Raw genomic sequence first — 15,340 nt, forward strand, 5'->3', positions numbered from 1 at the left:
GTGAGGGTCAGAGGGCAGAGGAGGGTCAGGGAAAGTGCTGCTGGGTTGGACAGCCAAGGGGTGAATGCAGGGGCACGTTCAGAAGGGGGCCCCAGGAAAAGTGTCCTGGTAGAAACACGCAGACGGGTGTAGGGAGCAGGGGCAGAGCTCTGCCTTGCCGCCCCGCTGAGGCTTGGGGGAGCAAATGGTGATGCCCGGGGAGGGGACGCAGATGAGGCAGGGCGGAGCAAGGGCTAAGACAGGATCCTGCACTTGTCCTCTGTATGTCTTGGGCTGGTCTCCCCGCTTCTCATGGCTCCCAGAAGCACCACAAGCCCTGTTGTGTCTAAGGAGTCTAGTTATTGTCCAGGATGGGATGAGAACCTAGAGCGGCCAGCAGAGGGCGCAGGAGGCTTTGGTCCTCTAGAGCCAAACTCAGGGCAGCGCCTCCCCCTTCTGGGGCCCTAAGGGATGCTTTTATAAATCCTAGATTTTCAAGAAAAAAAAAAAAAATCACAGATTTCCCATTTCCAAATCTGCCTGTGGATGGAACCCAACCCCCTCCTGCCAGGAGAAATAAGACTGGCAGCTGGCCAGCGGAATGGGGTCCTCAGCGTCTGCAACGTCACAGATACTTTAGGGAAGGGAAACCAGGTCATGTTACTCCCATTTTACAGATGAGGAAACCGGTGCTCAGAGAAGCAAAGTGACTTGCTCAAAGTCACGCAGCTTATAAGTGGCAGCCCCAGGATTGTAAGCCAGCTTTGTCTGACCAAAGTTGGTGCTTTCCTCGGCCCCTGCTGGGAGGCCAGACTCCGGGGTCCATCCTAGAGCTGGCTTGGCCGGCCAGGGTCAGTGACGTGAGGCAGTGGGGTAGACTTTGGTCATGCCGACTGGCCTTGCCCGCTTATTTCCTTCCTCCACTGGGTGGTCAGGGCTCTGAGCCTTGGGAGGGAACGTCAAAGCCTGTTCTCATTCCAACATTTCCCTTAGTCTGGGAAAACTTATCCCTTGGAAAATTTCAGCTCTCCAGTCTAACACGTGGCCCCCGGAGCCCCTGGAGTCACGGGCCCAGGCAGGATCGGACCTCGGCAGAGACTTCTCTGACTCTGGCTCTGAGCCCCTGGCCCGTCAGCGGATGGCTGCAGGTCGTGGGTGACTTTGCGGCCATCACCTGGCCTCCCTACCCGGGGCTCCTGTCCTCCCAGTGGCAAGTCACCAACCAGCTCATTCCCATGTTTACTAAGTCAGCTGCAACCCAAAGACCACGTCAAGGCATTTGTTCGAACATGATTGCCGCTCTGCATACACTGGGATCTCTCAGCCTCCGCACTAGTGACCTTTGGGGCCAGATGATTCTTTGTGGGGCTCTGTCCTGTGTAGCGCAGGATGGTTAGCAACATCTCTGGCTAGATGCCAGGACCCTCCCTCCAGTCGTGACAACTGAAAATGTCTGCCGACTTTCCCAAATGCCCCCCCCCCCCGGGGGACGGGAGGCAGAGGCACCCCGCTTGAGAACCGCTGAGGTAGCAGTTGAGGGCACTGGCTCTGGAGCCCGCCTGCTTGAAGTTCAACTCTGGCTCTGCTCCTTACATGCTGTGGGGCCTTAAACAAGGGACTTACCCTCTTTTTGCCTCAGTTTCCTCATCTGTAAAGTGGAGATGATAATAATGCTCACCTCACACGGTAATTGTGAGGGTTACATGCGTTAATGTCCGTGAAGCACTTAAAATGCCACTTAGCGGCTAAGAGGTGTTATATGAATTAGCGACCACCATTATTGACCTCATCGGCATCCCAGAGGCAGGTGCAGGTGCTGGGATGCAGAGGTGACTGGAACCCAGGCCCTGCTGTGAAGGAGCAGTACCTCAGTGAAGATGTCATTTCTTCATTCTCTGGACTATCTCCAGGGAAGCCCATGGAAGGACCTAACCCTGCCCCGGCTATAGGGCTGGGAGCGTAGTCAGGGGCGAGTTTAACTGTCTTACGACACCCGGAGGAATTTAGCCATTCAGAGCAGGGAGAAAGCGTTCCAGGCACAGGGATGTGCAAAAGCAGGGTGGCACCAGCTAGCGTGAATTCTTCCAGAAAACTCTGGGCTACCCGGAAGCTTCTGGGCTCCCACAGCACTTTTGGGTACCTCCAAACCGAATTAAAGGCTGGGCTTCTTAGGGCTCCCTCTATTCAGCCCGTCTCTGGGGACTGCACTTTTTCTTAATGATGGCTAACATTCATTGTACATTAGCAATGTGTTGTACTAAATATTTTACACATGGTATTTCATTATTTTTGAAATGTTTAAGCGGAGGGTATAATTGACATGAGATTAGTTTCACGTGTAACAACACGACCATTCAGTATTTGTATATATCCGTGAGATGATCAGCGCTATACATATACCGTCACCGTACATAGTTACAATTGCTTCTCTGGCCATGAGAATTTTTCAGTCTTGTTCTCTTAGTAACTTTCAAAAACACAATGCAGTATTGTTAACCACAGTCATCATGCTCTAGGCTACGTCCCCGCGACTTACTTATTTTGCAACTGGAAGTTTGTACCTTTTGACCCCCTTCACCCCCTTTGCCCACCCCCCACTCCCGGCCCCACCCCAGCCTGTTTTCTGTACCTATGAGCCTGGATTGCGTCTATCTGTTTGTTTTAGATTCCACGTGTGAGATCATACGGTACTTGTCTTTCTCTGTGTGACTTGTTTCATTTAGCATGCGTGGTACCTTCAGGGTCCATCCATGTGGTCACAGATGGCAAGATTTCCTTCTTTCAGTGGCTGAGTTGTATTCCATTTTATATACACGCCACATCTTCTTGACCCATTCTTCCATCAGTGGGCACTCAGGCCACTTCCGTGTCTTAGTTGTTGTAGATATATCTCTCCTTGGTGTTTTTGTTTTCTTCAGATAAATACCCAGAAGCAGAATTGCTAGATTATAGGGTAGCTCTTTTTTTTTTTTTTTTTAAGTTTATTTGTTTATTTTAAGAGAGAGAGACAGAGAGAGAAAGCACAAGTAGGGGCAGGGACAGAGAGAGAGAATCCCAAGTAGGCTCCACGCTGTCCGTGCAGAGACTGACTCGGGACTGGAACCCACGAACTGTGAGGTCATGGACCTGAGCAGAGGTCAAGAGTCGGATGCTTAACTGACGGAGCCACCCAGACATTCCTGGATCGTAGGGTAGTTCTATTTTTAATTTTTTGAGGAACCTCCCTGCTGGTTTCCATAGTGGCTGCACCAATTTACATTCCCACCAACAGTGTGTGACAGTTCCCTTTTCCCCACATCCTCATCAACACTTGGTATTTCTAGTTTCTTATAATAGCCATACCGGATTTCATTTTCCTTCTCACCACAATTTTAGAAGTAGATACTCCTGATAGGCCCATTTTACAGATAAGTAAATAGACTCAAAGAAGTCATTTACCTGAGGTGGACTTGAGCCCGAGAAGACTGACTTTCGATCTTGCATTATTTCTTATCCTCTCTTCTCTTTCTTGTTGCTCTCCTTTGCCACTTATTTGAGTTAATAATATGCCAGATTGTGACGAATAATAACTGAGGTTCATGGCACATGGTCATAATCAACCTGCAAGTCTCCTTGTTTCCCCCTTCATCCCTGACCCCACTTTGCTCCCGCCATAATTACCCAGTCTGATTGGGTAATACGTATCCTTTCAATCCACGTTCCCTGTCTTATTGTATTTATTTATTTTTCAACAAACAGTATTTTTTTTTTAAGTAATGCCCAATGTGGGGCTCGAACTCATGAGTCTGAGATCGAGTTGCACACTTGCAACTGAGCCAGCCAGGCGCCCCTAATATTCTGTGTGTGTTAACTTTCGACCAGTGAGCTTAACTCATTGATTCCAATTTCTGTGTTGTTGGGACTTCTCTCTGCCGTCTTAAGTGTCATTTTTTGTTTACCCCATTTTCATTTTATTTCTTTTCCATCTGTCCTACCTTGCTTTCGATGGATTGATTTTTGTTTTCCCGATATGAAAATTACATAATTTAGGGGAGCCTGGGTGGCTGCTTGGTTAAGCATCCAGCTTGATCTCTGCTCAGGTCATGATCTCACGGTTCATGAGTTAAAGCCCCGAGTGCTGACAGCGTGTGGAGCCTGCTTGGGATTCTGTCTCTCCCTCTCTCTGCCCCTCCCACGCTCGCTCTCGCTCTCTCAAATAAATTAAAAAGAAAAAGAAAAGAAAATCACACAATGTATAAAGCCCAATCTGTGTTTAATTATACAATTATAACAGCCCATACTTATGCTTCACTCTCAGTGATTATTCCTAAAGCTCATCAATATCCATTGTCTTCCTTCCACCACATCTAAAAACCAAGTGCCTTAGTGTACTGTCACCCATCACCGGTTTCTCCCTCTGTGTTCGAAATCCACAGTGTCATGGATATACTTTGTGTGTGTACAGTTGTATGTGTATATGAGTATCCTTGCTTGGATTGACCGTGGACATTCATCCTGACCTCTCCGAGCTGGTCACTCCACCCCGGGGTCATTTCTTAACTGTGCTCCTATACACAGTTAAGAGAATCTTTGTGCAGCAAGCTTTCTGATGTCTTCAGGTAGCTTTAGTTCACACTCAACTGAGAGTTTAGCAGGGTATAAAATTCTAGGCTCAAAATTCCTGCGTTTGTAATCCAGCAATACAGGAAAATACTACTTATCTTCTTATGTCTGCTGCTGCTGCTGAAAGTTCTAGTTACAGCTGATGCTCATTTGTAAGCAACCTTTTTTTTTCCTCCAGAAAACTTTTAGGGTTTTATCTTTAAGATTCTCAGATTTCACAAAACATACTTACGAATCAGATTTTTACTTTATTTTCTATCCTGTTTGGCATTTATGTGAAAACTCTTTCCTGCCTGCCCCTCAGGGAACCCCCTAACATTTCCCTCCCGGCACTTCTGTCTTCTGGCTGGGGGAGAGAGTGGCAACCCCAGTAGCTAATGTGGTGCCCAGGGCTCTTCTGGCTGCCGCAACAGGTGGGCCTTCTCTCTGCAGTGGACCCAGCCTGCGCTAGATGGCACTGCTGTCCCCGCTTCTGGCTTGCGGTTGGGAGCGAGCCCCATAGATGTGTTCTGGACAATATCTAGTGAAAAACAGGCGGAGAAGCTTTTCCTGAACTGGCCCTCCATCAATCCTCAGCCCTTCCCATTCCAGGCTGCATTTCCCTCCAGCACTGGGGTCCAGCCTTTTCTCTCCTCAAGGGTTTCTCATAGTCTGTGGGGTTTGGTCCTGGGAATCCATGTTCCCTTGGGAACATCCAGTGACCAGGCCAGCCTGGGGGTTGTTGAGAAGAGGGAGGACCTTCTCCTGCCCCATTCCATATGGCGTCTGAGTGGAGTCCTCTGGACTGTGCAGGTCCAGAGCCCGTGTCTCCGTCTTCCCTCAGCCCCTTCCCACGCTGAGTTTCACCACTTCCTTTTGTCTCCTCTGCAGTCAGACTGGTTCTTCAGCGATGACGAGGACAAGGGAGAGAGAGTAAGTGATGCAGAGGGAGGGTGGAGTGGGTCTGGTCTGAGGTGGGCCTGCATCTCAGGCTGGGGGCCGGGAGGGGGCAGGCAGTAAGACTCAAGCAGGGGAAGGTCCCTGCCCTTGGGGCTTCCCAGTCTGATGGAGGAAACATAGGCCCTCTTCTCAGGAGCCTCCAGTCTAATGGGAGACACAATCCTTGCCTTCATGAGTCCCCAGTCTAAGGGGGGAGGTATAAGCCACTCTAAGGAAACTGAGTCCAGTAGCAAAGGCAGACTCCACCTTCCAGTCTTATGTGGAGGATATAGATCTTAGAAAGATCCAATCTGATGGTGGAGACACAGCTCCGGCCTTTGGGGTTCAGTCAAGGTGTTGGAGAAGGCACAAAACAGTCTAATGGGGTACGTGTAGGACCTGCCTTCAAGAGTGCCTGGCTGATGAGAGAGACAGTTGGTGAGCCCCAATCTGATGGAGGAGTCATGGGCCCTGCCTCAGGTTACCCCGTTTTGCGGGATCCACGGTCCAGCCATCTGAGGACATGCTGGCTGACCCTCCTCCTGTTTGCAGACTCCTGTGGATGACAAGGAGCCTCAGTCAGTGCCCAACATTGAGTACCTCCTGCCTAACATTGGCAGGACAGTGCCCCCTGGTGACCCAGGTTCAGGTGAGTGCAGGGGCTTGGGAACGGGTGGGAGTGGGGGTGGGATTCGCATTCCCAAGGGTCCCAGATGCCTGGCCAGATGCCCAGCTTCCCTGCTCTGCCCCAGCGGGGCCCTTCCCTGCCCCCACCACAGAGACCCGGGCTGTGGCAGGGCCTTCTCCACTCTGGGGAGGTCTGGCTTGCCTGTGGGCCCGCTTCCTTGTCTGCTCAGCTGCCCCTCCCCGGGCTGGGTAGGGGCTTTGTTCGCCCTCCTTCACTGGTTTCCTTCCTAAGCTTTTTATTTCTCATGGGCTGTGTCCTTCTGGGCATGTTCCTTTTTTTAATTTTTCTTCCTTTTCTCCTTGCACCCCTCTGCCCCCTTCTCTCTTCTCCCTGTGCTCTCCTCCTGCCCCTGAACCCTGCCTCTCTCTTCTCCCCTTCCCCTCCTCCAGCGGACCTGTTGGAGATTTAAAGGGTACAGTGTGGCATTTGCGGCCTCGGTCACTAACAGTGGCGGGTGATTATAAGAAGGCTGGGCAGGCCCGAGGGGCAGGCAGAAAGGTCCCGGGCTGTGAGCACCTCACCCTTGACATACCGGCTACCCCCACTTGTGAACAACATACCCCCACCCTAGCCCTCCCATCTGAAAGCCCCTTCTCAGGAGGAAGGAGGCATTTGTCGGAGCCAGATCCTGGCCCCTTGCCGGGAAGTCTGGGCACCGCATGACTGCTCCCTCACCTCTGTCGCGGTCCCCGGACTCTGGGCTTTTCTCTGTGCTGAACCCGGTCACCTCCGGTTATCTGGACAGGGGGAGGCTTGGCTGGTAGGGGGACCCAGCCTGCGGGACACGAGTGATGTCACCCTCAGAAGCCTCTCTATAACTGCAGCTCCTGCCTTGGTGGGCTCCGAGGGCTGACTCTTCCCGCTTCTGAAACCAGAGCCCCTGGTCACTCAGCCCCTAAGTCCTGTTTCAGGGCCGTAGACTCTCATAGCAGAGCAGCCCCTCTGCCCAAGGCATTAACTTCTCCCGCCCTGTGGGCGGGCCGCCCTTCATGAAGGCTCCTGTCTCTGACAGAGGCCTAGCGCAGCACCCCTAGTTACAAGAGGCAGGCTGAGGAGGGAGCCAGGGGACAAGGTGGGTGGGGATGGCAGAGAGGAGCCCCCCCGTTTCTTCTAATCACCTGCTGCCGCTCCCCTGCCTCTTGTGTGTCACTGTGTGGTTGGCCATCTGCTCCTCTCACCGTGTGCAGGGGAGGGGTGGGGAGGAGGACTCACTTGCTTGCCAGAGAGTGTGGATTAACTGTGCCTGCCCACTGCCCCGTCAGACCCCGGGAGGTCCTTAGATCAGCCTACCCCCTCCCCGGTCCTGGAGAGGACACTGCCAGGATTTGGTTGTGGTTCCTTCTCCACCCCCAGTGATCTTAAAGGAGCGGGACCCCAGTCCTACCGATGTAATGATTTTACTCGTTCTCGTAACTCTGGTGATAAACAGGGCCTTGCCCCCAGGAAGGCAGATGGACCAGGAGTCTGGAGGCGGAGCCTATCAAGGCCCTAGTCACCAGCACGCTCTGCCTCCTGGGTCCCACCTACTTGGTGTCTGCCCCTCGACGCCATCATTCACAGGGTCCCTCTTCTTCCTCCTGTCCCGGAAGTGGGGGTGGTGGTGAGGGTGGAGGTAGGGCGCCCCCTTGCCTGTGCACTGTGTGGTCTCCATTTCTCCAGAGCATCTGTGATTCGCTGTGTTTCATTGTGGTTTCCGTGGACTGCGTCTGATGTTTGGCATTTTCTCTCTAGTGCTTCAGAGTAACAGGGACAGGAGGGGAGGGGAGAGGACCTAGGCCCAAAGAGAAGCCCTCCTTGCTTTTGACCCTGACAAATGAGGGTCTCACAACTGGCAGCCTTGACGTCACTTCCTACCTCGAAAGGAAGTGGTGATTGCCATCAATACCGTCCCTGGGCCATGGGAAATGACACCAGAAGCCCATCACACTCCCGACACCTGGGGAGAGCTCAGATGTCTGAACTCCCTGGTTCCTGAAGCCTCCGGGGAGAGGGAATCGTGTTCACAAGGCAGCCTTCTCCTGCCCCGATTTAACTTTCCTTTGTATTTCTCTCTCTCACCAGCAGATTCTACCACCTGCAGTCCAGCCAAGTCCAAGGTAAGTGCCAAAGCAATTCTGAAGCTTTCTCCCTGCTTAAGCCGTCCCGCTTCTTGATTTTGGCCAAGGGAATGGGGACAATTGCCGTTGGATGCTGAGGAAGTTGCTGGTCACAGGGAAGGAAAGTAGGAGGTACTGTGGGTACCGTGGTAAGCAGAGAAGTCACTCACCGTGGCCGTGCTGGGTGAGGCATCTGGTGGAATAGAAGGATCCGGCCTGGGAGTTAAGCGACCAGGTGGCCAGGGGCAGTGTTCCCAGTGGCTAAAAGCGCACAGTCCGCGGTGCCTGGGTGGCTCAGTCGATTAAGGGTCCGACTCTTGATTTCGGCTCAGGTCATGATCTCACGGTTCATGAAATCGAAGCCCGTGTTGGGTTCCGTGCTGTTAGCGCCTGCTTGGGATTCTCTGTCTCCCTGTCTCTCTCTGCCCCTCCCCCCACTCGCGCTCTCTCTCAAAATAAATAATTTAAAAATTAAAAAGAAAGAAAAAAAGCACAGACAGTCCTGGGTCTGAGTCCTGCCTCCACCACTTAGCTTCAGGACATCAGGCAAGTTGTTTAACCCCTTTCTGATCCTCAGCTGCTCACCCGTCAATGAAATGTAATATTTCTTCTTATAGCCACAAGTATGTCTGCTGTACTTAATATTCTTTTTGGAGGGCCCAAAGCAGGCAGAAGGAAGGAAATAACAAAGATAAGAGGATAAATCAATGAAATTGAAAACAACTGAGAAAATCAATGAACCTGAAGCTGGTGTTTTGAACCAGCTCTCACAGCCAGCTACTCGCCGTCCAGGGCCTGCCCTCTGAGACAGAACCCATTAGGCAAGGATGTAGAGCTTGATGGCCAAGGGGGTTGGTGTCTTAGCTCTGGCTGCCATAACAAAATACCACAGACTGGATGGCTTAAATGAGAGAAATTTATTTTCTCACAGTTCTTTTATTATTATATATTTTTTCATGTTTATTTACTTTTGAGAGAGACAGAGACCGAATGTCTCTTGAGAGCGGGCCAGGGGCAGAGACAGGGAGACGCAGAATCCGAAGCAGGCTCCGGGCTCTGAGCTGTCAGCACGGAGCTCGACTCGGGGCTCGAACTCATGAACTGTGAGATCATGACCTGAGCTGAAGTCGGACGCTTAACCGACTGAGCCGCCCAGGCGCCCCATTTTTTCTCACAGTTCTTGAGGCTAGATGTCCAAGATCAGGGGGTCAGCATGGTCAGTTTCTGGTGAGAGCTCTCTTTCTGTCTCGTACATGGCCGCCTTCTTGCTGTGTCCTCATACAGCAAAGAGAGATTACAATAGAGAAAGCTCTCCGGTGCCTCTTTTTATAAGAGCACTAATGCCACCACGAGGGCATGACCTCATTACCTCCCAAAGGCCCCATCTCCAAATACTATCCCACTGGGGGGTAGGGCGTCAGCATACGAATTTGGGGAAGGGGACACAATTCTGTTCATAGTAGTGGGTGAAATCACTAAATTCTGGTGATTGAACTGGACTCATGTCTGTCCGGGTCTCTAAGCGCTGGCCAGGTCCCAGCGAGCCCAGTGTGCCTGACACGCAGTGTGCCTGGGGGGACGGGGAGCTCACTCCGTCATAAGACTTCTACGGCAGGGAGCAAGTTCATTATAGTGACCTGAGTCTAGCCCACCCATCGCTCCTGCTAGCCCCCTGGTTTCCCGTAGCCTCTCCTGGGCTGACGCCTAGGCCTTTATGTGAATGTACCGACCTCTACATTCCTGGAAGTGACCATTATGACTGCTCTGCTTCTGTAACTAGCTGGGATGAGAGGATAATTTGATCAGATGGTCCTAGTGGCCTCACAAGCGCCTCAGAGAGCACTGGCCAGAAAAGACCGTGGCACTGGCTACCCTGTGCCTCAGGTTGATCAGAGCAGAACTGCCAGATCGCACAACTCCGGGGATTGCCTTCTGGAGCCGTGCAGCATTGACCGCCATGGCCCAGGAGCCGCATGCCTATGAATCTTGACTCCCTGACATGCTTTAGCTTCCTCAGAACCAGCTGATGTGAGAGAGAGTACATAGGATGCGGTGGCCACACGAGGCATCTCTGTGTCTCCATTATTATACCGTGGCTGAAACAGGAGGTGACCTGTGAGAAGGGGTCACAGGGCAGGTCATTCCAGCCCAGCAGGGGGACCAGTTTCAGCCTGTGCTTATGCACAGCCTTCTGTGTTGAGGGGACTGCGTTCACCCATTTGTCCATTCACTTAACATTTATGTAGGTATGTATGTGTGTTTGGGGGTGGGGGCAGAGAGCGAGGGAAAGAGAGAATCCCAAGCAGGCTCTGTACTGTCAGTGTAGAGCCCGAAGCTGAGCTTGAACTCATAGAGTGAGATCATGACCTGAGCCGAAATCAAGAGTTGGATGCTCAACGGACTGAGCCACCCAGGCGCCCCCAGTCACTTAACGTTTCGTGAGCACCTGTTATGTGCGGGCACTGCACTAGGAGTCGTGGACGCACACACAAAGAGGCCACAGACCTTGCTCTCAAGGAACTCTGAGTGTGATACAGATGATGTGGAACAGAGCTATTCCGATGGGAGAAGAGCAGGTGTAGGTGTGTTTTCAGAGGCCATGGGAGGGCTGAGAGGTGGCTGTACAGAGGATGCCATATTTGAGCTGGGCCTAGGAAGAGGGCTAAGAGCTCATACGGCAATAGGCGGGCAGGGAGAGGGGGCGGTGGTGGCTCAGGGCAAGTCAGTGTGGCAGGTGGGCATCGCCAGAGTGAAGGGTGTGTTGCGGTTAGGGTAGGGAGGGCTGGCAAAGCGGGCAACAGGTTGTAAAGGGCCCTGTGTCTGGGCTTCATCCTGGGGGAGGTGGGGGGCCCTGCAGAGTCTGGAGGTGATCAGATTCCTGCCTTGCCTGGAAGGACTGACTGCTCTAGAGGAGGGGGGACTGGGGTAAGGCAAGGCTGGAGGCAGGGACCCCTATCAGGAGATGGTAGAAAGACCCAGAAAAGGCAGAGCAAGGGCCTGGACAGAGGATGGTGAGGATGAGCTGGCTTTGGGAGTCACTTCAGGAAAACTGAGAAGCAGCAGGGAAGGAGAAGGAGGCAGGGAACCACCTGAAGGTGGGGAACATGAATGCAGGTCGTTTGGGGCAGGTGCAGGGAGCCTAGTGTAGTAGTTGTAGATAGGTGAGTTTCAGGTGCCTACAGACACTTTGCTAGAGATGGATTTGCCATTGGAAGAAGAGTTCTGGAGCTCAAGAGATAGTTTGGTGTTGGCCCGTGAGGGTCCCCGTGGGCTCTGCTGGGGCATCACGGAAGGACAGGACCAGAAAACACTCACAGGACTTAGCAGTGACAGTGCAGCAGGAAGTTGCCCCGCGTGGGGTTGGAAATCACCGTCTGGGGGCGCCTTCAATCCGATCGTTCAGACTATTCAGAACTGGGTAGCCACTTCTGGCAGCCGAGCCGGCCAGATTGATGTGGGTTTGGGGACTGTGGGTGGGGGCCCCGGTGGGATGGCTGAGATGCAGTGGGCTGTAGTGGGAAGGGGAAGTGAACTTGGGCCGGTTGCCCTGGAGAGGCCCATACCTACTGCCTAGGTGGAAAGGCAGGTTTCCCAGGTGGGAGTGAGTGGAGATGGAGGGGGTAGAAGCCATGGGGGGAGAGACGTTCCTGCCAGGCTCTGGTGACTATAACCGGGGCTGGTATATATGGGTTCAAACTGTCAAGTGTACTCACTGTTGAGAGGCTATTATCACCAGAGCCGTGTCTGCAAGGATTAATCTAGCGCTGGGCTTGGGGAATGGAGTGGAAGTTGGGGCGGAGGTGAGGGACCAGGCCCCAGCTCACAGGAAGGAGCCGAGAGTCTGGATTGAGACCAGAGTGGGTACCGGAGGGGACTGGGATATTGAGGGGGGCCGCGTCTCGCCGGCTCCCGGCTGGGTAGGGACGCTCCCACTGGGACAGCCATCAGGGAGGAAGGGCTTAGGACGCCGGGGAGGGTGGGTGGGGGTGGGGGAGCGGGGCCGGCTTGGGACCTGCCGCGGTGCGGGGGCGCCTCCTGCATGCTGACCCGTCTCCCGCGCAGGGCTCGTGGGCCCCCAAGAAGGAGCCGTACGCCCGGGAGATGCTGGCGATCTCCTTCATCTCGGCGGTCAACCGCAAGCGGAAGAAGCGGCGGGAGGCGCGGGGACTGGGCAGCAGCACCGACGACGACTCGGAGCAGGAGGCGCACAAGCCCGAGGCGGGGGCGCCGGCGCCGGGGGCGCGGGACCAGCCGGAGGGGCCGCTGCCGGGCGCAGCCGCCTCCGAGGCCCCGGGGCGCCTCAGCCCCCCGGCGGCGCCGGACGAGCGACCGGCCGCGGACACGCGCTCCATCGTCTCGGGCTACTCCACCCTGTCCACCATGGACCGCAGCGTGTGCTCGGGCGCCGGGGGCCGGCGGCCGGGCGCGGGGGACGAGGCGGACGACGAGCGCAGCGAGCTGAGCCACGTGGAGACGGACACGGAGGCCGGCGCGGGGCCCGGGGGGCGCCCGGCGCGCCGGCCCTCCTTCAGCTCGCACCGCCTCATGCCCTGCGACACCCTGGCGCGCCGCCGCCTGTCCCGCAGCCGCCCGGACGGCGAGGGCGCGGGCGCGGGGCGGGGCGGCCCCCGGGCCGCCGAGCCGCCGGGCTCGGCCTCGTCCAGCAGCCAGGAGTCGCTGCGCCCCCCGGCGGCCGCGGCGGTGGCGGCGCTGGGCTCGCGGCCGTCGCGCATCGAGGCTCTGCGGCTGCGCCTCCGCGGCACCGCCGACGATATGCTCGCCGTGCGGCTGCGGCGGCCGCTGTCGCCGGAGACGCGGCGGCGCCGGAGCAGCTGGCGGCGCCACACGGTGGTGGTGCAGAGCCCGCTGACCGACCTCAACTTCAACGAGTGGAAGGAGCTCGGCGGGGGCGGCGCCCCGGAGCCCGCGGGCCCTCGGGCGCACAGCGACAACAAGGACTCGGGCCTCAGCAGCCTGGAGTCCACCAAGGCCCGGGCGCCGTCGTCCGCGGCCTCGCTGCCGCCCGGGGACCCGGGGGCCCTGCAGAGCCAGCCCCCGCGCCGCTCGGCCGCCTCCCGCCTCCATCAGTGTCTGTGACCAGCCCCCCGCCCCGCGCCGGTCCCTCTACCCCAGTCTTCTCTGGCTTGCCCCCCCTCTCTTGTCCCCGGTGCATCTGGCGCTGCAGGCCGCGTCTCTAGTTTGTGTGCGGGATCGGTAGGGGGCGGGCAGACGAGAAGGCCCCGGCTGGGACAGGGAGTGGGAGCGGGAGCGGGAGCGGGAGCGGGAGGGAGGGGGACACCCCGGAGGTAAGAGGAGTGGGGAGAGGAGAGGGGACAGGCTGCTGGAGCTCTGTGACAGAGTGGGCCCTCTGGGCCCTTCTGTGTCTGCACTTAGAGACCCTTGTTGGCCATGGGGTGTGGATAGGGAACCACCCCCCTCCCGAGTCTCAGTCCCGGACTAAAGGAAAGACCCGGGGTGATGCTGGTTCTTCGCTTCTTTCCTCCGTGCCTCTCCATTAGCTCTTGGCTCCTAGCTAAGGTGGGGAGGTGATGTAGGGTCATCGTGTCCATGGGCGGAGGGGGTATGTGTGCGAGTGTGCTAGTCACTGTCAGAAGGTGTTTCCAGTAGCAACTTCTGCCTCTCCTGCCCCTTGTTGCCCAACCCCACCACATACAGCAGCCCCCCACCCCCACCCCTCCCGCCTTCGGTGCATCCAGGGATCCTGCCCCTGCCGCTTGTCAGAGCCAGAGAAGGAAGTTAGGGCCACTCCACAGAGGCGGAACTGAGACTCCTACCAGGGTTGTTCCCCTCACCAACTTTTTGCCAACCTCTAAACCACCCTCACTAAGCGTGTTGACCATGGGAGCTGGCTGCCGATTCCCCAGTTTTGGGAGGGTCCAGGGTACCCCCTGCTAGATCTCCCTTGTCCCTCTCTTTGTTCTTCCAGCTGTGCCTGCTGCTTCCACAATTCAGGCACACAGACCCCCACCTTCTATTTAGGAGGGGGTGTAGTGAACATCCCTGGTGTCTCTCTTTCTCTCTCTCTCTCTTTCTCTCTCTCTCACTCACTCATACACAAACACACACACACACACACACACACACACTGATTTATGGGGTCTGAGCTGGGCTGTTCCTTCAGGATGGGCGGGACCCAGCCCCCTCTTCTCCCCACACGTTGTAAATAGACCTCAGACCACCAGGCCTCCCCACACACGCCCTCACTTACCCCAGGGAAGCCCAGGTGGGGTTGTGAACCTCACTGCCACGTCTATCAGTCTTCTTGTTTTATGCAAAGATTTGCTGTAAAGTAGATTTCTCTTTCCCCCCTCCCCCACCCTTTTACTGTAAATATTGTCTCTAAATGTGTAACATATTATAAAGAATTTATAAGGATTTTTAAAGATGTTTTGCTCATTTAAAAAAGTGTTGTAACAGTGTTGGAAAAGCCTCTGGCCCCACGTGCGCATGTCTCCTTTCACTGTGTCCTTGACACACCTCTCTAGGCGACAACTAAGATTTCCTGCTTCTGAAAAGTCCTGTCTTAAAAGTATAGTCTATATCTTGGAAATAAATGGCCTTCCTCGAGGCATGAGTCATCGGTGTCATTTGATTCGGAGGGAGGAAGGGGCCAGAGTGGGGCCGGCTGGGGGAAGTGGGGAGGGGCTGGCCCACGGAAGGAGGGCAGTGGGGGCTGGACCCGGTGGCAGCAGAGTGGAGGCAAGCCTCTACCTCCTGGGAGCTTTGTAGGTGTCCTTGGGGACTCGCCCTGGGTCTTGGGAGTGGTCCAGCGGTGCTGCCCAGCAGATGCTGTTGATGGGCCCATCCTGGCTGGCTGCCATCACAGGCTCTCCAGGCCCGTGCAGTATCCCAAAACGACAAGAATGGGTTTTGCCGGTGGTCTTAGTCACGTGTAATTTACAACACGGGATGGGTTTCCTTCAAAAGAAACATTTTTACTGTTTATTTTTTTTTGAGAGAGACAGAGTGTGAGTGGGAGAGGGGCAGAGAGAGGCAGACACAGAATCTGGAGCAGGCTCTAGGCTCTGAGCTGTCT

General features: G+C 55.2%; 1 protein-coding gene across 1 annotated transcript in view; it reads left to right on the plus strand.

Annotated features, from left to right (window-relative positions):
• Window positions 1-14,871, plus strand: part of ARHGAP23 (Rho GTPase activating protein 23) — a 39,790-nt gene extending 24,919 nt beyond the window's left edge. The window contains exons 12-15 of the mRNA XM_049638160.1: window positions 5,452-5,493; window positions 6,052-6,148; window positions 8,252-8,283; window positions 12,346-14,871. Of these exons, the coding sequence (XP_049494117.1) occupies window positions 5,452-5,493; window positions 6,052-6,148; window positions 8,252-8,283; window positions 12,346-13,380 (1,206 nt within the window). The 3' untranslated portion in view covers window positions 13,381-14,871. The remainder of the gene's footprint in view (window positions 1-5,451; window positions 5,494-6,051; window positions 6,149-8,251; window positions 8,284-12,345) is intronic.
• Window positions 14,872-15,340: the final 469 nt, after the last annotated feature.

The sequence above is a fragment of the Panthera uncia genome, chromosome E1, assembly GCF_023721935.1.
Source record: "Panthera uncia isolate 11264 chromosome E1, Puncia_PCG_1.0, whole genome shotgun sequence".
NCBI lineage: Eukaryota > Metazoa > Chordata > Mammalia > Carnivora > Felidae > Panthera > Panthera uncia.